Source organism: Eurosta solidaginis, chromosome 5, assembly GCF_040869045.1.
Source record: "Eurosta solidaginis isolate ZX-2024a chromosome 5, ASM4086904v1, whole genome shotgun sequence".
NCBI lineage: Eukaryota > Metazoa > Arthropoda > Insecta > Diptera > Tephritidae > Eurosta > Eurosta solidaginis.
In genome coordinates this window covers 134246380-134265566 of record NC_090323.1, presented here as the reverse complement: position 1 = coordinate 134265566, position 19187 = coordinate 134246380, and the positions used below count along the sequence as shown (strand labels likewise).

Sequence of the window (19187 nt, the reverse complement as noted above, 5' to 3'; positions counted from 1 at the left end):
TTACAACAACCACATGAAAATCGCCAACTTCAACTGAAAATATCTCCGGACAGAGATAAAATGTTTATTTTCCGCCTTCGGTTCTCGAGATTAATACGCGTCTTTTGGAACCTCTCTCGATATTTTTGGACGCGTATTAGCAGTGTCATGCTGTCGTAAAGAATTACAATTTTTGTTTTCGGATTCTTAAATCGGAGGTCGAAACGTGTCTTTTGACCTTGAAAATTTTTGTTAAAAATTAGGTGGTGAACCGTCTTCTAAAACGTAACATTTTTTCAAAACAACTGCAAAATTGTATGAGACAACTGCTAGTAAGCAGTTGTAAGATTTTGACGTCTTTGACAACTACACCAACACAAGGTTGTAAACGGCAATGCCACAAAAAGTTGTAAGGCTAGACAACTCAACCGAAATTTTTTTTTGACAGGTTGAGTTGTAATCTGTAATACCAAATTGCGAAATTTCAACCCAACCAGAGTTGAGTTGTAAACGGTAATAGGGGCATTAGTTTTACTCACACAGCCAGAGTTTGAATTTTGGCGACCTCTGCTGTAGTCCACGCTTCTCCCATAGCCATATGCGTGTGTATGTGTGAGTAACTACTTCGGCTGATGAATACATATTTGTGTGTGAGATACCTCTTCGTCGCCTTCTACATAAGAGTGGCTGCTTTATTGTTGTTGTTGCATTGATTTAGTAGCAGCTTAGTGATGCTAATATTCGTCACAATATTGTTGACATCACTAAGCTGTTACTAAATAATCAACAACAACAAATACAGTAAGCAGCCAAACTTATGTCCATGCAACCAGCAGCTCGAAGTGAAGAGATATCTCACACAAGCACACAGATGTAGTCATCAGCCGAAGTTGTTACTCACACATACACACGCACATATGTAAGCAGCTAAACTTATGTACATGCACACATAACCAGCATATCTCACACAAACACACAGATGTAGTCATCAGCCGAAGTTGTTACTCACACATACACACGCACATATCGCACACTAACTACAAAAGAGTCACAACTTAAAACTTTTTAAAATCGGTTTTTTTCCATAAACCAATTCACAGTACACATCTCTAACTGCCCCTTAAATTGCGTTGTCATTATTTTCTTCATTAACTGGAAAATTACCGTTATGCCAGTTTTAATGTTGATTACATCGCTTGCGCTCTATCAACTAAAGAGTACTATTTTTAGTTGTGTCAATGTGCTTAAGAACAAGTGAACAGTTTTTTTTACGCATAAAGTGTATTATTTTAAATTCTGACTATCTTCTTGCAAAAAACTTTTAACTTTGTTGTGTATTAATTAAAATTGTGTCTTTTTATACGTAAAGAGTGAGTAAAGTTGCCTGTATTATTGTGAAATGTGCCTTTTTTGATGAAATAATTGTGAATGTACGAGTAGTAAGTTTTCTTAGAAATAGTCATAATTCAAAATTGCTATAATTACAATAAAATTTCGTAAATTCATTTTATAATGAAGGTATCCTTTGTAAAACTGGATTTCAGTATAACATTACAGACGTTTTCACATAAACCGTTTTTCTTCTCTCCTGAACATTTACATGTTTTCAAGCTGTGACTCTTTTGTAGTTAGTGTGCGATATGTAGCTCAACTACCAAGCAGGAGACAGCAGTTCTAGAAGGCGAAACGTCTAGACTTTAGTAGAAATATGCGAATGAAGCAACGGAGAGTACAAAAGCAGCGCAAGCTGAGTAGTCAGAATCTGTTTGATTTAAACACACTATCAGTTGCGAAGTGAAGTATAGTTGTACTACTCCCAAAGTAGTCTAATAAAGACAATTTTGAAATACAGAATATTGGAGTGATTTATTCAACAGTTTAGCGATTCGAACGTTAGCAGAAGGTTTCAAATAAGCGGAATTTCTCTAAATTCGTTACAATTGGTGTGAGAAGAGGAATTGTTGAATAAATTCCAGAGCTTCAGAGTACAACAAGGACATGGCAAAGTTGAGTGAATTGAAGATCCAGCAACTGAAGAAGGAGTTGGGGAGCTGTGGATTGAATACGGCAATAAAATTCAGGCACGACTAAGAGGGGCAATGGAATCGGAAGGAATTAATGTTGAAGAGTATTGCCCCTATTACCGTTTACAACTCAACTCTGGTTGGGTTGAAATTTCGCAATTTGGTATTACCGATTACAACTCAACCTGTCAAAAAAAATGTCGGTTGAGTTGTCTAGTCTAACAACTTTTTGTGGCATTACCGTTTACAACCTTGTATTAGTGTAGTTGTCAAAGGCGTCAAAATCTTACAACTGATTACTAGCAGTTGTCTCATACAATTTTGCAATTGTTTTGAAAAAATGTTAAGTTTTAGAAGACGGTTCGCCACCTAATTTTTAACAAAAATTTTCAAAGTTGGTATAAAAAACACGTTTCGACCTCCGATTTAAGAATCCGAATTAAATTTTTAATTTTTGTCATATCATTTCGGTTAAAATTTTCATATGGTTGTGTTTTACCAGATGTTTTGTACACACTAATGCAGAAAGGCGTTGGACCCACTCAGGATTATTTTTACAAATCGCGTCCAAATGCTGCCAACACAGAAAGATCTTCTATACAAAAAAACTGGATCGGACCTCATATTTCGGACCCTCTCTGGGCCATTTTGTGGTTTTTTGTAAATATTTTTCGACAGAAATAAAATTTTTAATTTCCGCTTTCGAATCCTAAAAACGGAGATCGAAACGCGTCTTTTGATACCACCTTTGATAAAAGTTAGATGCTCCATTGGTCCATAAAACGTTACAAAAAAAAAAACAAAAAATTTAAAGCCGGTAGTTAAACCTTTTTTAATCAAACAATAATCGAGAATTTGTACGCATTTATAGAAAAAACAACGTTTACACGAAGGATTGCATTTGAATAACTTTTTGACTCTATGGAGCGACATTCCGAAGTTGGACGAGGCTGGCCGCAGTTCGGATGCAGCCAAAAGAGGTGAAATTATGCGAACGTGAGTCCCATTGATACTAATCACTACTCCTGGGAATCCTGTTTTAGAGTAAAATACAACTTTTACTGTTTGGGTTTTAATCCACTTCGCACAAGTATGCTACTCAATAATATACAAAACCAGTCCAACACCAAAATCATTTCGACAGCATTTTTGATAGCTGCCATCAGCAAGGAATCGGAGTGTGGCGCATAATTTTAAAATATGGGTTAAGCCTTCCCTCGAACGCGTTTGCCGAAATGGTTCTTAATTGTGTTTAGTAATGAGCAAAATGCTTTCTTTCAAATCTGCAAAATAACTTCATTTGATGATATGGGATTGGAATGATCACGCAAATGTTTTCCGTATTCGCGACGTGTTAATCACCAACATTTTCGCCATTATAAAATAGATTTCATATCATATAATATCTTTTAATAATAAAATCACTTTTGCAAATGTTTAAATTTTCGCCACAAATTGATCAGCTGTTCATTTATCTGTCAAATCATGACTTTCCTAGGTTGGCAACACCAATTCAACTTCAACTGAAATAAGTTGTAAATCGTAATACCAAACAGGAGTTGAGTTGTCTGAAAGTTGAGTTGTTTTAATTACAACCCAACTAAGTTGAGTTGTATACCGTAATAGGCCCTTATGTTTCATCCTGAGGGCGATGAGACAACAAAATTGGAGGAGAAAAATGAAACACCGCAGACAATGGCGAATACAGACTTGAACATGATATTGGCTGCAATATCGGCACAAATGTCCGAAATGGCATCACAAATATCCACAAACATGTCATCTCAACTGGAAGAACGGAAGGCATATATGACATCTCAGTTGACTGAGCAGTTAAAACACACAAGAGGCTCGCATATCCTCGCAGCTGGAGGCCCAGGAGAAAAGAGTGTCTTCGCAGTTAGAAGCGCAGAATGCAAAAATCGCTCAATTTCAGGCAGAAGTCGATGATTTAAAAGGTTGTATGAAGCAATTACAACTAAATCACCCAGCTTAAGCCCCTATTGCCGTTTACAACTCAACTCTTCATATAATATTAATAAAAAAATCACATTTGAAAATGCTTAAATTTCTGCCACAAATTGATCAGCTGTTTATTTATCTGTCAAATCATCACTTTCTGAAGTTGGCAACTGAATTCAATTTCAACTGAAATAAGTTGTAATTCGTAATACCAAACAGGAGTTGAGTTGTCTTAAAGTTGAGTTGTTTTAATTACAACCCAACTAAGTTGAGTTGTAAACGGTAATAGGGGTATTATTTAATAATTTTGGGACAAGGCGACAGCTGTTTCGATTATACCTTGTAAATCTCGTTCAAAGTCTTCTCCCTTGAGTGGGATTTGAACCCACACTCCTACGATGGTTGAAGTGTTACAAACGCATTCAGCCACGTCCTGCCTTAGTTGTTGTAAACTTTATCACAATTGCCTTCTTCTTCTTCTTTTATGCACTCGACATACTTCGTATGTCATCATGTGATAAAGTTATGCGTTGGTAAGACAGTTTCAAAGAACCTTGGTGTTGTTGCTTTTGTTCTATTTATAGAACTACAACGAATTAACCAATGTTGTCTATTTGTATGAGTTTAAGCGGGGATTACCCTTATGGCTTTAAATGTATGAAAACATTTATTTGAAGCAAGTTTTAATTTATAATTTATTTAATAATTTGGGAAAAATTTAAACAACGTGACATCAGGACGGACAAGGCGACAGCTGTTTCGATTATACCTTGTAAATCTCTTCCAAGCCTTTTCTCCCGGGAGCTGTTCCAGGGAGCAACTCGAAGGTAACAACTTCATCTTTTGACGGTTCTGTACTTTTCCAGGTCTTTAAGCTACAATTTGAGAAGACGTCAACAGTGAACAACTGGAATGCGGATGATAAAGTTACTGCACTGTTCGTGGCATTGCAAGGGCCTGCAGCTGAAATCTTACGGACTATTCCAGAGTACGAACGGCACAGTTATGAAGAATTGATTGGCGCACTAGAGAGGCGATACGGAACCGAGCATAGGAGACAGATATACCAAATGGAGTTACTGAACCGCTTCCAGAGGCCTGGTGAAACATTGCAAGAGTTTGCGTCGGATGCGGAAAGGCTGGCACATTTAGCGAATGCGGACGCACCCGTGGAATACACCGAAAGGGTAAAAAATCCATAGCTTTATTAATGGAATACGGGATATCGAAACGAAGCGAGCGACATACGCAAACCCAAATCTACATTCACAGAAACGGTATCACATACTCTGATTCAGGAAACAGAAAGGCCAGACTGGGTGAACACAATATTGGAGGACCTGAAAGGATCGCAAAAGCGGAGTGAAAGAGTTGTCAAATGCGGGAAGGCAGGTCACATTGCACGTCATTGCGATCTTGATAATAGTGGTTTCAACTGCATGGGTGGTTTTAAGAACAAAGCTGGAGGAGATGAGCAAGAGCGAGGCAGATGTAGAGATCGAGAGCTATCCAGCTGTGGAATGTCCCCTTATCTCTGTATCACAAATCGGAAGAAAATCGAACAGTCTTACCGTCAGAGAAAACGTGGATGGCAGAGCATGTACTGATGTGTAGATACGGGGCATCTCATGTCTTAATCCGATCTGACTTTGTCAACAGGGGAGTAAAACCGTTACCTGGAGCAAGATTGCGAACGGTCACTCGCGAGTATAACCAAATCCAAGGAGAAGTGGTATGTGAGGTCTTAATTGGAAAAGTCACGGTTCTACACAAATTCGTTGTGGCAGAGATCATTGATGAAGTCATATTGGGAGTAGATTCTTAGTTGACCATGGCATCAGGATCGATTGATGAAGTCATATTGGGAGTAGATTTTTAGTTGACCATGGCATCAGGATCGATATGCAGATAAGGATTATGCGATATAAGAACAAGGATGTACCACTAAATTACAGTTTTGAGAAGGGGTTCAGCAGTAAGCGAGTGCTGGAGACTCGACAAAGACCGCGAAAGTCAAAGGCAGTAGATCAGGCAAAGGTAGATGGAAGGAATGGGTCAAACAAATCAAAACCGAAGGTACCCGCGAGAAAAACACCGGCATTGCAAACCCTAATGGATGTACTAAAACGAAGGAAAGAATTTCCCAGAAAGAATGCAAAGGTTGTTTCAAACCAGGGCGCACTACTGTTCGCTTCCCAAGGCAGTTCCTTGTATGTACCGGAGCGACTCGGGATTTTTCCCGACAAAGGACTGTCATTTCAGTGTAACTCCATTTAATTTGCTATGTACCTCCCACAAATTGTCATCCCTCCAGCAGCTCCTCGCAGCAGGACTGCTCCATACTCTCCTGCTCCGGGCAGGTATCGAACCCAATCCGGGTTCGTCTCCTGACCCCGGACCTGAGAAATGGTTTTACTGCGTTTGCCGGAATACAATCTTTTTAGGACGGTCATACTCTTGTCAGTGTGTCTCGTGCAAGGGATGGTTGCATCGGACAGGTTGTTCAGGCCTAGACCCTAAAGCCAAACGTCGCCGTAATTTCTATAAATCTTTTGTGGCTCCCTGCTATTCACGCCCAAGGGCGTCCCGTAGTCTGAGAATTAGCGCTTTCAACAACATTTCAGCAGCTCCACTGCTCAGCAAGCCATTACTAGTTCCCCCAGCTGTTCGCGCCCTGTGGTGCCTCCAGCTCATACGGCCGCTCCAACTCCTAACCACAATCTCCGTAGTAGAGTGGGCAGCAATGCCGTATATCAGTCCCTGCCCCCGTCTTCTTTCCCCTTCTTTTCCGGCAGCAATCGCGTAGGTAAGGGAAACAGACTCTTAGTCCCTACCACCTTTTGCACTGTCTGCAAGCACAGAATATATATGTTTGCGACATCCGCCGATGCAGCTCATGCCGCGGTCGGTGCCACTTTCCTAGATGTTCTGGTCTTCGCGACGGAAACCCCCGACGGGCTTCATTGCGCCGTTTTGCCAGGTCGCAAACCCAAATACACCGGGCACCCCAATACTTACCCAGGAACGACCAGTCCCAGGGCCACAACAGCAATTGCGTCCTAACCTCTCACAACCCAGGCGTAGTCACCCGCCACTTACTCCTAGAGTGACGTCTCTCCCGTTGCACTTCAGAATTCTGCAGTTAAACTGTAATGGATTAACTGGGAAGATCACGGAGATAGTCGATTTCATGAAGCGGCACAACATCCGCATTGCTGCGATTCAAGAGACTAAACTCACAGCAAGATCTGCTCTGCAGACCTGCGATGGAGGCGATCTCGCGTTTATCATACACCACACGACATCGGCAGCAGGGACAATTTCCTGGAATGTCATGGCTTATCTGTCCGGACAAGTGATGTAAACCTAGAAATCATCAACATCTACATCCCTCCTACCACCTGCTGCCCCAGTGGATACCGCCCTAATATTAGTGCGTTACTCACTGGTGACAATCGCATTATCTTAGGTGATTTCAATGCCCATCACGACCTATGGCATTCAAACTTGCGGGCGGACAGCAGAGGTGAGATTTTGGCGGATCAAATAGAAGAAACGACGTTCTCCACAATAAACGGAGACGCCCCCACTCGTATGGTAGGAAGTTGTCACAGTTCGCTTTGCTGCCCTCCCTATCCCAACTGGTGCTCGCCAAGGGGAACCCGCTTTCCGCAAGTTAATTGAATCCGCCGCGGCTCGCGTTATTCCCGCCGGAATAGTTCCCGAAATTCGGCCTCACATTCCGGCGGAGGCCGCAAATTTAGCGAGAGAACGTGACCTTATAAGACAGCTCGATCCCCGCGATCCCCAAACAAGGGACATAAACCAACCCATTAGATTGCTTGTGGATGAACACAAGCGGGCGAAAGGGGAGGAGCATCTAAGAAACTTTGATCCACCGTAAAGTCCATATCGAATCCGTCCACGCACAACGACAAAATTTCCATCGCCTTTGGCGATAAAATTCTGTCGGATGCGAAAAAATGCGCGAGCGCCTTTTGCCGACAATATATAATGCATTCTACGGTTGACAAAGTTAGACGGAGGGCCAACAGACACGCGCACAAACATAAATTCAGCGCGTCCCCAATTACCATCACCGCCAAAGAGCTTGAGGATGCCATCGGTTAAGGTAAACCATCTAAAGCGGTGGGCCCTGACGGCATAGCCATGCCGATGCTTAAAAGCCTAGGAAATGAGGGTTTTAAATATTTAGCAAATGTCTTCAACCTGTCTCTTTCCACCTTAGTCATTCCCGAAAAATGGAAAATGGCCAAGTTGGCCCGATAATAAAGCCTGAGAAACCAGCTAACAAAGGAGAGTCATATCGCCCGATATCTCTCCTATCGCCAGTAGCTAAGACGCTTGAAGCCATTTTACTGCCCCATTGCAAGGCAAATTTGCCACTAGCCTCTCATCAGCATGGCTTTAGAAAACTACACAGCACTACCACCGCGCTAAATGCCATTAGCATCCAGATAAATTGCGGCAGGCATCGGTGCAATTTCGAAACGAAACATCTAAACCAAGGAGAGTTAAACAAGGGGTGCCACAGGGTGGTGTCCTATCCCCACTTTTGTTTAATTTCTACATATCCAAGCTACCTTCGCCACCAGAAGGAGTTACTATCGTTTCCTACGCCGATGACTGCATAATAATGGCCACAGGCCCAGACCCACAGATCGATGAGCTTTGTGACAAAATAAACGGCTACCTCCCTGATCTCTCCAGTTTCTTCACCACGCGAAACTTGGCATTATCACCGGCTAAATCATCGGCAACCTTATTTAGAACATGGACGCCCCAAATGTCGACCATTTTGAACGTCCACGTCAAGGGCACTACGCTACCGACTGTCTTACACCCCAAAATCTTGGGTGTGACGTTCGATCAGGATCTACATTTTGGTGAGCATGCAGCCGCAATTGTACTGAAAATCCAGAGCCGTAATAAAATCCAAATCTCTTGCTGCCAGTACTTGGGGAAAAGATAAAGAAACGCTCATTACCACTTACAAAGCAATTGGCCAGCATATTGCATGCTACGCGTTCCCGATATGGTCGCCAAGCCTAAAGATTACCCACTGGAAGAAGCTACAGGCCTGCCAAAATACTGCACTCAGAACCGCCACGGGTTGTCTTCTTATGTCCCCAGAACACCTCTACATAATGAGGCGAGAATACTCCCAGTAATGGAAAGAAATGAAAATCTAACCAAACAGTTTCTGTTGACTATCCAGAAACCTGGGCATCCCAACAGACATCTGATGGATGAGCCAACACCGCCCAGGGGCTTAAGGAGTCACCTCCGTAAGCACTATGAGGAAATACGGCACCTGAGAATACAGCCGTATGAAGCCAAAAAACATAAGCGGGTCGTTGGTGAACTCCATAAATAGGCGTCAGACCTCTATGTCAGGAATTGGCCGGTGAATCCAGTACTCAAAAAGCAATACCCTAAACTTACGGAAGAGGAACACTCACTCCCTAGGGAAGCGCGAGTCACTCTAGCCCAACTTCGATCTGGATACTGTAACAGGTTAAACTCTTACCTATCCAGAATCAACCCTGACATACAAAATGTATGCCCTGATTGCAACGTGTCCCCACATGACACCAACCATCTCTTCAATTGTAATGTGGAACCAACGTCTCTAACACCTCTCGTTATGGTCCACCCATGTTCAAACAGCAAGTTTCCTAGGACTCTCGTTAGGGGACATTGATGACAATTTGTGATTGGTCAGACCTAATGGATGGGGTGAAGTACTGCCACAACAACAACAACTGTTGTGAAACATGAGAACGATACTTATTATGCAAAGCCAATCCGTCAAGCGCAAGCTCTTCGAAGTAGTCCAGTGGCCAAACAACAGAGTGTGAGGCAACGAACTAGGATAATGTGTAGTAAGTTGCAATACACGTACGACGGGCACAACAATTTGGAAGGTTTCTGTGAGGGAAATTTGGTACTGTTAAACAACCCTCACCGGCGGAAAGGTGTTCCATCCAAATTTCGGTGCGGTTGGGAAGGCCCTTACAAAGTTCTGAAGCGGATCAGTGATGTCATCTACCGCATACAAACAATTGGGAAACCACGAAATAGAAGGGTGGTTCATTTAGAGAGGCTAGCAGCGGTTGGATCGAGAGATTTGTCTGATTGGGGCGATCAGACTTAGGTGGAGGGCAGTGTGGCAAATGTTGACATCACTAAGCTGTTAGTAAATAATCAACAACAACAAATACGGTAAGCAGCCAAACTTATGTACATGCACACATAACCAGCAGCTCGAAGTGAAGAGATATCTCACACAAACACACAGATATAGTCATCAGCCGAAGTTGTTACTCCACACATACACACGCAAATATGCAGCCCAATTACAAAGCAGGAGACACAGCAGTTCTAGAAGGCGAAAAGTTTAGACTTTAGTAGAAATATGCGAATGAACCAACGGAGAGTATAAAAGCAGCGCGAGCTGAGTAGTCAGAATCAGTTTGATTTAAACACGCTATCAGTTGCGAAGTGAAGTACAATTGTGAAGTATAGTTATAGTGTATATAGCCATCGTACTTCTAAGCCAGATTTTTATTTGCCACACGTAAGCAAAATACGTTTTAGCACTAGCGGTCGTGGCTACCTACATATGTGCCAGGCTTCAGAAGATAAACATTGGAGGAATTTTTAGCAATAGGCAAAGAAATAGTTAATTTTTTTATAATAATGAAGAAAATTTCCATGCATATTAGAGTGGGGTTTCTTTTGTGTTTAGAAAACTGTTATTGATTTGAGAAGAAATTCCTAAGCCGAAAAATCATTCCCATTTTGCAAAAAATATATATTTGAGTGTAGAAATGATATTTGTGTCACAGATTTACAGAGCTTCGGTGACTTTTGGGGAGGGAACTCTCCCCCAATTCCCCTCCCCCCTGGATCCGCCACTGTATCTTATACAGCCGATTATTCGAATATTAGGAATGGGATAAGATTATTGCGCAGATCCATTCATGAAAGGTATGAAGTCTTCGGATTAGTCGAAGACAGACTCCCTCTTACTTCTTTGTACTAAGTTTTTGTCGTGCAACTGAAAATTAATATAAAATTGAACAATGTCAACACCCCATTACATTACCTCTAGTGCCCTGTTAGCAACTTGTGCATTGATTGAAAATCGACTAGCTGGTATTCGATTTCAACACAGCATGCAATCAACTAACTGCCATTTTTCGAATACATACTGACGGTTTCATAAATAAAATTGTTTGGCTTTAAAACATGAATTGTTAAAATTTAATTGTTTGCTGCAAAATGAGTTTCCAGAAACCTAGCTGAGTATGGAATTTCTTTTCAAGTTCACGAGGATACCAAAAAAGCAAAGCGCAATATAAGTGAGCTGAATATGACTTACAACAACTCAAAAACGAATATCAGAACTCATTTATTCGAATTCATTCGAATAGTTGTTTCTGCCACTAATCGAATGCAAACAGTAACTGTTGCTTATCGGCTAATCGATCGATTATGGGAATTGCCGGTTATCAGAGCTCTAATAAGCTCTCTGGCTAGATCATGTTATAAAAATGGATGAAAAAAACCTCAGGCCCAGGAAGTATCCTATGTGTGCACATCATCAGTAGGGAGATATGTAGGTAAATGTATTTATTACTTACTTTAACTTTTAATACCAATTAAAATACTCTTAATTTTTTTTATTAATTACGTTTTTATTTATAAGAATAATTGCATCTGCTTAAATATGTAGCTGTTTATGGCTGAATATTGAAAATATAGTATATGTATGTATGTAAAGTAATTAAGTTCATGTATACGTATGTCTGTAAGTATAACATATGTAGTTTGATGTCCATACAATGCTTATTTATCTGGATGTATAGTAGTTTTTTATTTTATTTTTTTTTACTCATCAATGATTTTTAATTCATATTCAGAATGGGCTAGCGCTTATAAAAAACATCCATATTATTTAATATTAGTATGTTGGGTGTGTTGTTCTTTTAAGCGGTTCGTTCATTTCGTTAAAACGATCGAACTAGCACTCTACTCCTTAACAAACGATAGGTTGCTTAAAAACCCTACAGTGAGTAGGCGCGCTTCTAGTACATTGGGAACCCCTACTGGTTCGCCTGACGTTAGTATGTATAGTCCGCTTATTGGTTCTATTTCGATAGTTCCCAATTGGTTTTCTGCTTGTTGCTTCTAGTACGATTATATCCCCTTTTTAGATAGTTCCGAACCACCATAAATATCTGCAATGGAAATATCAACTCCCATTTGAAGATAGTTCTGGTCGAGGCAGAAAAAAAATATTTTAGCTGGTACCTTTTCCACAGATCTTATAGCCAAAACCATTTTCAGTTTTGATGCACTATGTTGAATGTATTTGCTATGTTGAATCTATGGTGAAAAATTTAATTTTTCCGCTAATTTATTTACCTATGTATATACTATTGAGTTTACATATGTAAGGGAAAGGCTTTAAAGTGTGGGGAAAGTTTTTTGTTGGGTATTTCATATATCACATACATATATGTTAAATATGAAATATAAAAACTCTTACTGTTGATTTTCGAACTGAAAAAAAACTTTTTACTATCGAACTTGTACTAATTTGGTACTTTGGGCCTAGTTCTGAACCAGAAAGTTGTATAACTAGTTACTGACTTCCCTACAGGGATTGACATCGAAAACTGGCAACACCACTTCATTTGAGGTTTCACTAAACGATTGGTCGAATTTATTTATTTATTTTTATTTATTTAAAGTCGTCACAAAACGAAAACGATCGACTGGTAAAGTATAAAATTTGTACAAAAAGTATTATAACTTATAAATTATAACATTAACATTAAATAAAAGTAAGCTTATACATTTAACAATTTAAGATGATTCAGAGAGAACAAAATATCAGGTCAAATTAGAAAGTATTAGGCTATTTAACGCAGGAAGCCAACATTCGATACTTATACATTTATACAGGTCATTGTAGTGCCCGAACCAAATCCGCAGAGGGTCACTTTTTGCGAAGTTTAGGCGACATAGGAGTAAAAGGGAAGGCATATAGTGTCTTCACGTCCTAGCGGGAACTGTTGCACCCTGAATGCATATGGTTTTACAAGTTTCCAAATACAACGTGCAAGTTCTAAGATTTATCCAATTACTCTTATGGCCGAGACACAATGAAGTTTGTCATATAGATGCGTTCAACGTAATCTTAGGCATTCCTGTAACATAGCCACAATCAACCAAGATGTTGCGTTTGTAAATATAAAGGGACTTGGCAATTGAAGTTTATTTCGCTTTGCCCAATCACATAGAAAATTTCGCGAAGCACTGATATAAACATTCTCACTATACAAGAAAAATACTTGCTTACATATTTTGTGTTATATTTATTTGATAACTGTAAGCAATTGTTTTTAACTGTAAGCAATTTAGAAAAGTACCAACGTGTGGGAAAAATAATTTCACTTGCAATGTGTGTCAGCACCCTTAGCCAAATAAAATGTCAAGTTCTTCTTCTTATGGTTTGCTTGCAACAAAAGTTGGAAGATGGCTACTGTTTCATGCCAGATGGCGCTAGTGGCGCTCAATCTGCCGTTCTCCATAAAACTACGTGCAATCTACTCATAATGCATAAGATTGTGTTAAACGCATCTGTATGAAAAAGTGCTTATGTGACGGGGCCCTGCCCTGCAAAACAAACTTTTTTAACGGACAGCTTACTTCACATACATATTGTAACTAATTCAGAGAAATTCTGCTTATTTTACACCTTCTACTGACGTTCGTATCGGTAAATTGTTGAATAAATAACTCCAATATTCAGTAATGCAAAAAGGTCTTTATTAGACTGCTTTGAAAGTACTTCACAATAACGCTTATACTTCGCAACCAATAGTGTGCTTAAATCAAACTGATTACGGACTACTCAGCCGTTGTGGGTTGTATAGCAGCACCAAATCTCCTTCCCGAAAACCTTCCGAATTAATTGCTTTATCGTATCTGGCTTTCATCTTGTCACTCATAATCTTCGTTCGTTGCCTTACAAGATCGTGTATTTCTCTCATCTCTTCTTCCAAGACACCAGTGGATTTCTTGGTATTTATCTGCATCGGCATCTATCCCAAACATCAAATCAGCTGGCAGTTGAAGGTCATTGCCAAAAATTACCTTTGCGGGAGTTTGACCCGTTGTCTCATGCACTGCCGATCGGTAAGCCATCAAGAATAATAATATGTGTGTATCCCACTCTTTATGGTACTTGTCGACTACTTTCCTTAAGTGCTCCTGCAAGTTTCTATTGAATCGTTCCACTATACCATCGGACTGAGGATGCAACGCATTTGTCCGTGTTTTTCGAATGCCCAATTTCTTATACATTCCTTGAAACACCGCTGATTCGAAATTCCTGCCTTGGTCAAAATGTAACTCCATTGGTACACCATACCTTGCAACCCAATCGTTTGTTACCACTTCTGCTACTGTTTCCGCTTCTTGATTTGGGATTGGGTATACCTATGGCCATTTACTGATATAATCCATAACCTCCAGTACGTATTTGTTTGAGCGGTTGCTAGTAGGAAATGGACCTGCGACATCCATGGCGATCCTTTGGCTCTGCTGCAAACCTCGCAGTTGGCAATCCACTCGGTGACCGATTGACGACAACCAACCCAATAGAATCTCTGCTTAATATTCTCGAGCGTTTTCGTGATTCCAAGATGACCTCCGCTTGGACCATTATGCAGCTCGCCGAGCACGTCAGGAATCATTTTCCTGGGCACGACTATCAGTTTCTTCTTGCAATGACCATCCTCACTCTCCCATACTCGATGCAAGCAACCGGATATCAATTCTAAACTGTTCCACTGTGCCCAATATGATTTCGCAATGGGACTCTCTGCTGACATCTCTATGTTTGGTCTTTCGTTTCGTTCGAGCCCTTGCATAACATGTGACAGATCTGTATCTTCTAGTTGACACTTTCTTAGTTGTTCCTTGTCCAATTCATCCGTACATGTTATAGTCATTAGCCGGACATCTATAATGTCTTCTTTAGCCTCGGCCTTTGAAGGGTGCTTGCATTCCAAGCTACATGATCTTCGTGACATTGCATCAGCATTTCCATGGGTACTACCTTACCGATGCTCAATGGAAAAGTCATAGCTTTTTAGTCGCTCGATCCACCGTGCCAATTGTCCTTCTAGATGACGGAAGTGCAAGAGCCATTTCAACGCTGCGTGATCTGTCCTGACGCGGAATCGCTGACCGTAGGGTACTTGTGAAAATGTTTAATGCACTCTACCAATGCCAACAGCTCTCTCAGTGTAACGCAGTAGTTCTTCTCTGGTTTTCCAATTGATCGGCTGTAATATGCAACTACCTTCTCCTGTCCATCGGCCAATTGTGATAAAGCGTCTCCTATAGCATATCCACTCGCATCTGTATCTAGAATAAATGTTGCTCCTGGAATCTGAAATTGCCAACATTGTGGCAGTGCACAAACGCTCTTTCAATGTTTGGAAAGCCACTTCTTGCTCCTTCCATTCAAAAGCTTTATTTTTTCTTGTAAGCTCGTGGAGGCTATGGGCTACGCTGGCAAAATTTGGTACAAATCGGCGGTAATATGTGCACAGCCCAAGGAAACTTTTCAATTCATGTAGGTTCTGTGGTCTTGGCCAATCCTTTACAGCCTCTATCTTTTCGTTCGCAGTGCAGATGTCCTCTGTCGTTCACTTGCCAGTTGCCACTTTTCAAGTCCAGTGTGGAAAACCATTTCATACCAGAGAGCGAGTCCAGAGTGTCGCCAACGCTGCTAACGCCGCCGGTATATAATAGAACCTACGCCGTCGCCGCCGAGGAAGTGATCGGCGTAAACCTCTAATACATACATACGACAGTGCTGAAATATTTATTATGAAGTGGCATCTTCAGTTTTTGATGGCATTTTTTTTAGGAACCTATCGTTCGATGAGGAGCAGTGTGTATGAGTTTGTGAATTGAATCAATGTACATTAGACTGAGTTGGTCCCCATACAAAAAAAAAAGTTGCTAATGTCCGCCCCTAAATTTGAAGATTATGTTGAGAGGGTTTCGGACATTTTTTTTTGAATTTTTTTTGATCCCTCGAAATACATACTCGATATCTATTTTTTGGAGGCTAAGTTCGAAAAACGGAGATAGTACTTTGTTTACTTAAGCCTCAATCTCTACAAAAAAGTGGGTTTTGTCCAATATCCAGAAAAAAAGTTTATTTTGTCGCATAGCGTTATTATTATAAATACGAAACAACAGGTTTGACTCACTTATTTACTTTGACTTCCCCTATTCATGATATTTGGCATATCTTTATTAACTTTTCAATGCATTACCTGCAATTGTTCCTCCAAAAATATCATGAGTTTCAGGTCTAAGTATAATAAGAATCAGGTAAAATAACAGTTACAATAAATATTGAAAGTGCTATAACTTCTTTGTTTATTATTTTAGTAATATAGTTTCAAAGCAACATTTTCTTGAATTTTTAAGTACTTTCGTTTGGTAAGGAAAGGGGGGGGGGGGGGGGTAAAATTTTGTTAGCTGACCTAATCATGTGAAAACGACTTCATAGCTTAAAAGGACATTAAACGGAAATGTGATGCTTCTCAAGGCCAAAATAATGACATATCGATTTTAAAAATCGGACGTCAAATAACCAAGTTGCAACGAAAAAATATTTTCGGCTGTATTTCGAAGGATCAAAAAAAATTAAAAAAATTTTTCCGAAAGCCTCTCAACATAATCTTCAAATTTAGGGGCGGACATTGGCAACTTTTTTTTCGACCCAGTCTAATGTACATTAAATTAAAAAAAATTTGTTGGTATTCGACTTAATTGTTCCAAAATTGGCTTTTTAATTTAAACTTAAATATTTATGCAAATCTTATATTATATGTTCCTCCAATATTATTTGTCGGAATAATTTGATTTGATGTATTTTCAAACATCTCTTGAATTTCTTTAGTGATGTAAGACGATTTAGAAATTTGATTATAAGTATTTGCTTATTCTTACCTGAACTAAACTGATATCTAGATTAAACTAACCTGATGTATATGTATATATTTATATATTATTGCATTCGATGCTTTTGCTGCATTTACCGAAATGGCAGCTTTAAAATTTTTTTTCAATGCACCTTTCAAACGCTACTTTTCGACACAAATTCACGCAAAATGTCACAAGCCATCTCGATATTATTTCGTGAGATCCCCAACGCCGTAATTGCATTCTCTTTCGAATAGCCTTCATTCATGAGACGTGCTATATATTCGAGGTTGATATTTTCGTATGGAACATTAGAGTCTTTTTGATTGATCGTCACATTTTCATATAATAAAGGTTGTTGTAGCTGCTGGCATAATTTTGATGATTGTTTTTGGTTTCGCAGTGACGCTGCAGATGGTGACGTTGCCACCGCAACTCCGCTTGTAGCTGGCGCTGTTGATATTGTTGTTGACTGTGTTGATGTTTTCGCGTTGCAAAGTTGAGTATAATGTGGAATACATGGCATTGAGTTCAAACATGTTACTGCTGTTAACTTGACTGTTGTAGGCTCAAAAACGCGAGTTGGTGCTGCCATACGGGCTTCTAGTGGCCGTGTATCAATTACACCCATTATAGTTTCTGCAGGGCCAACTATGTCGTCGTCGAGTATTGAGCGTGTAGGCGTAGTAGCAGATGTGGATACTGGTGTCGATTGTGATGAATTCGAAGTTGTTGTTGTAGTTGGTGTATTAGACACAGCAATTTCGCCCAAATCTTCGACAATACTATCAACAAGCAATAAGTTACTGTGCGGTGGTATTGGTGGTGCTGTTGTCTGTGGTGGCGCAGCAGCTCCTTCTGTGTTTGCCTCTAAACTATCTGAACCTGTTTCACTTACAACATTAGCTTGTCCTCTGGGCTTGGCGCTAGTAGTACTTGCTGTAGCTGCAACCGGCGTAACAACACCACTTGTCCCGATACCAGCAGTATTATTCTCTATACCAGGCGATGATTTTCGCGGTGGTAAAGGAGGTGCCGTAGTTGTACATCCAATCACTGATGAACCACCTGCATTTTGGCGTTGTCCGACTGACTGTTGATGTTGCTGATGTGTTTGGGGTTGTAAAGGTTCTGGTAGACCTTGCAATATTGCATATGAAGAATTTTCATTGTGTTCTGATTTGCTTGTTGCCATCCTTGTCACGTATTTACTAGTATGATTACCGCCATTTGAGGCCGAAACTGTACCCATTAGAGGTGCACTCATGCGGTTGCTCGACTTTTGAGCAGCACTTGCGACATTACTATTACTATTGTTTGGAATTGTCGTACCGCCACAATTAAGCGCATGTGCCGAGGGTGCTGTGAGAGTGTGTTGTGGTGAAAGCATTGTATTAGCAATAGCTGATGCGCTAGCAGCTACGATATAATTGCTACCTCCTGAGGTAGCTATCGTTAGATTGGGCACTTGTCCAGCATAGAGATCATTTTGTACAGCAAATAAACTGGGTGTAGTACTTCTTCGCGTAAAACGTGGAGACGTATGCGGGCTATGCTTGTCCATGGTAGCTGTAGTTGTGGTCATACTATTACTTAATGCATGGAGTGATGACGTAGCTATGTTGAACTCGCCACCGTCCTATGATATGAAATGAAATGCCAGCACACATCATAGATAGATAGAAACATTTAGCAAGGAAACAAAACTTTACTTTAGTTCATACAACTTTATTTACTTTGAAAATAATGAATTGGGAGCTTGGCTGAAAACGTTGCATCACATGCTTGGGACAACATTTCAAACTTAACATGGGATACAAAAAACTTAATACAACAATGAAACGAGTAATAACGAGCATTGCACGAATAGGCGTAGGACATTCCAAAATCAACGAGAAGCCAGAACTGAAAAAATAAAAAAGTAAACTAACAAACGAACCATGGTTCAATTATGTACAGGTTGGCTCATCTCATCAGCTGATTTTATTTATGTCATTGCATGGTCGAAGGGATTGTCAAAAGGAGATGGCAAACTCAAAATGAAACCAACACATTGGCAACATTTTACTTACACATACAAAAACTGCTAAGTTTTATGTTTCGATTCCATACCATTCGCACCAACACCAATATACAGATTTTGACAATTTGAACAGACATATTTTGTTGCTTTAC

General features: G+C 40.2%; 1 protein-coding gene across 1 annotated transcript in view; it reads right to left on the bottom strand.

Annotated features, from left to right (window-relative positions):
- Nucleotides 1-11692: 11692 nt before the first annotated feature.
- The window catches only part of Cbl (E3 ubiquitin-protein ligase CBL), a 123488-nt gene continuing 115993 nt past the window's right edge, over nt 11693-19187 (bottom strand). The window contains exon 7 of the mRNA XM_067787806.1: nt 11693-18651. Within this exon, the coding sequence (XP_067643907.1) occupies nt 17167-18651 (1485 nt within the window). The 3' untranslated portion in view covers nt 11693-17166. The remainder of the gene's footprint in view (nt 18652-19187) is intronic.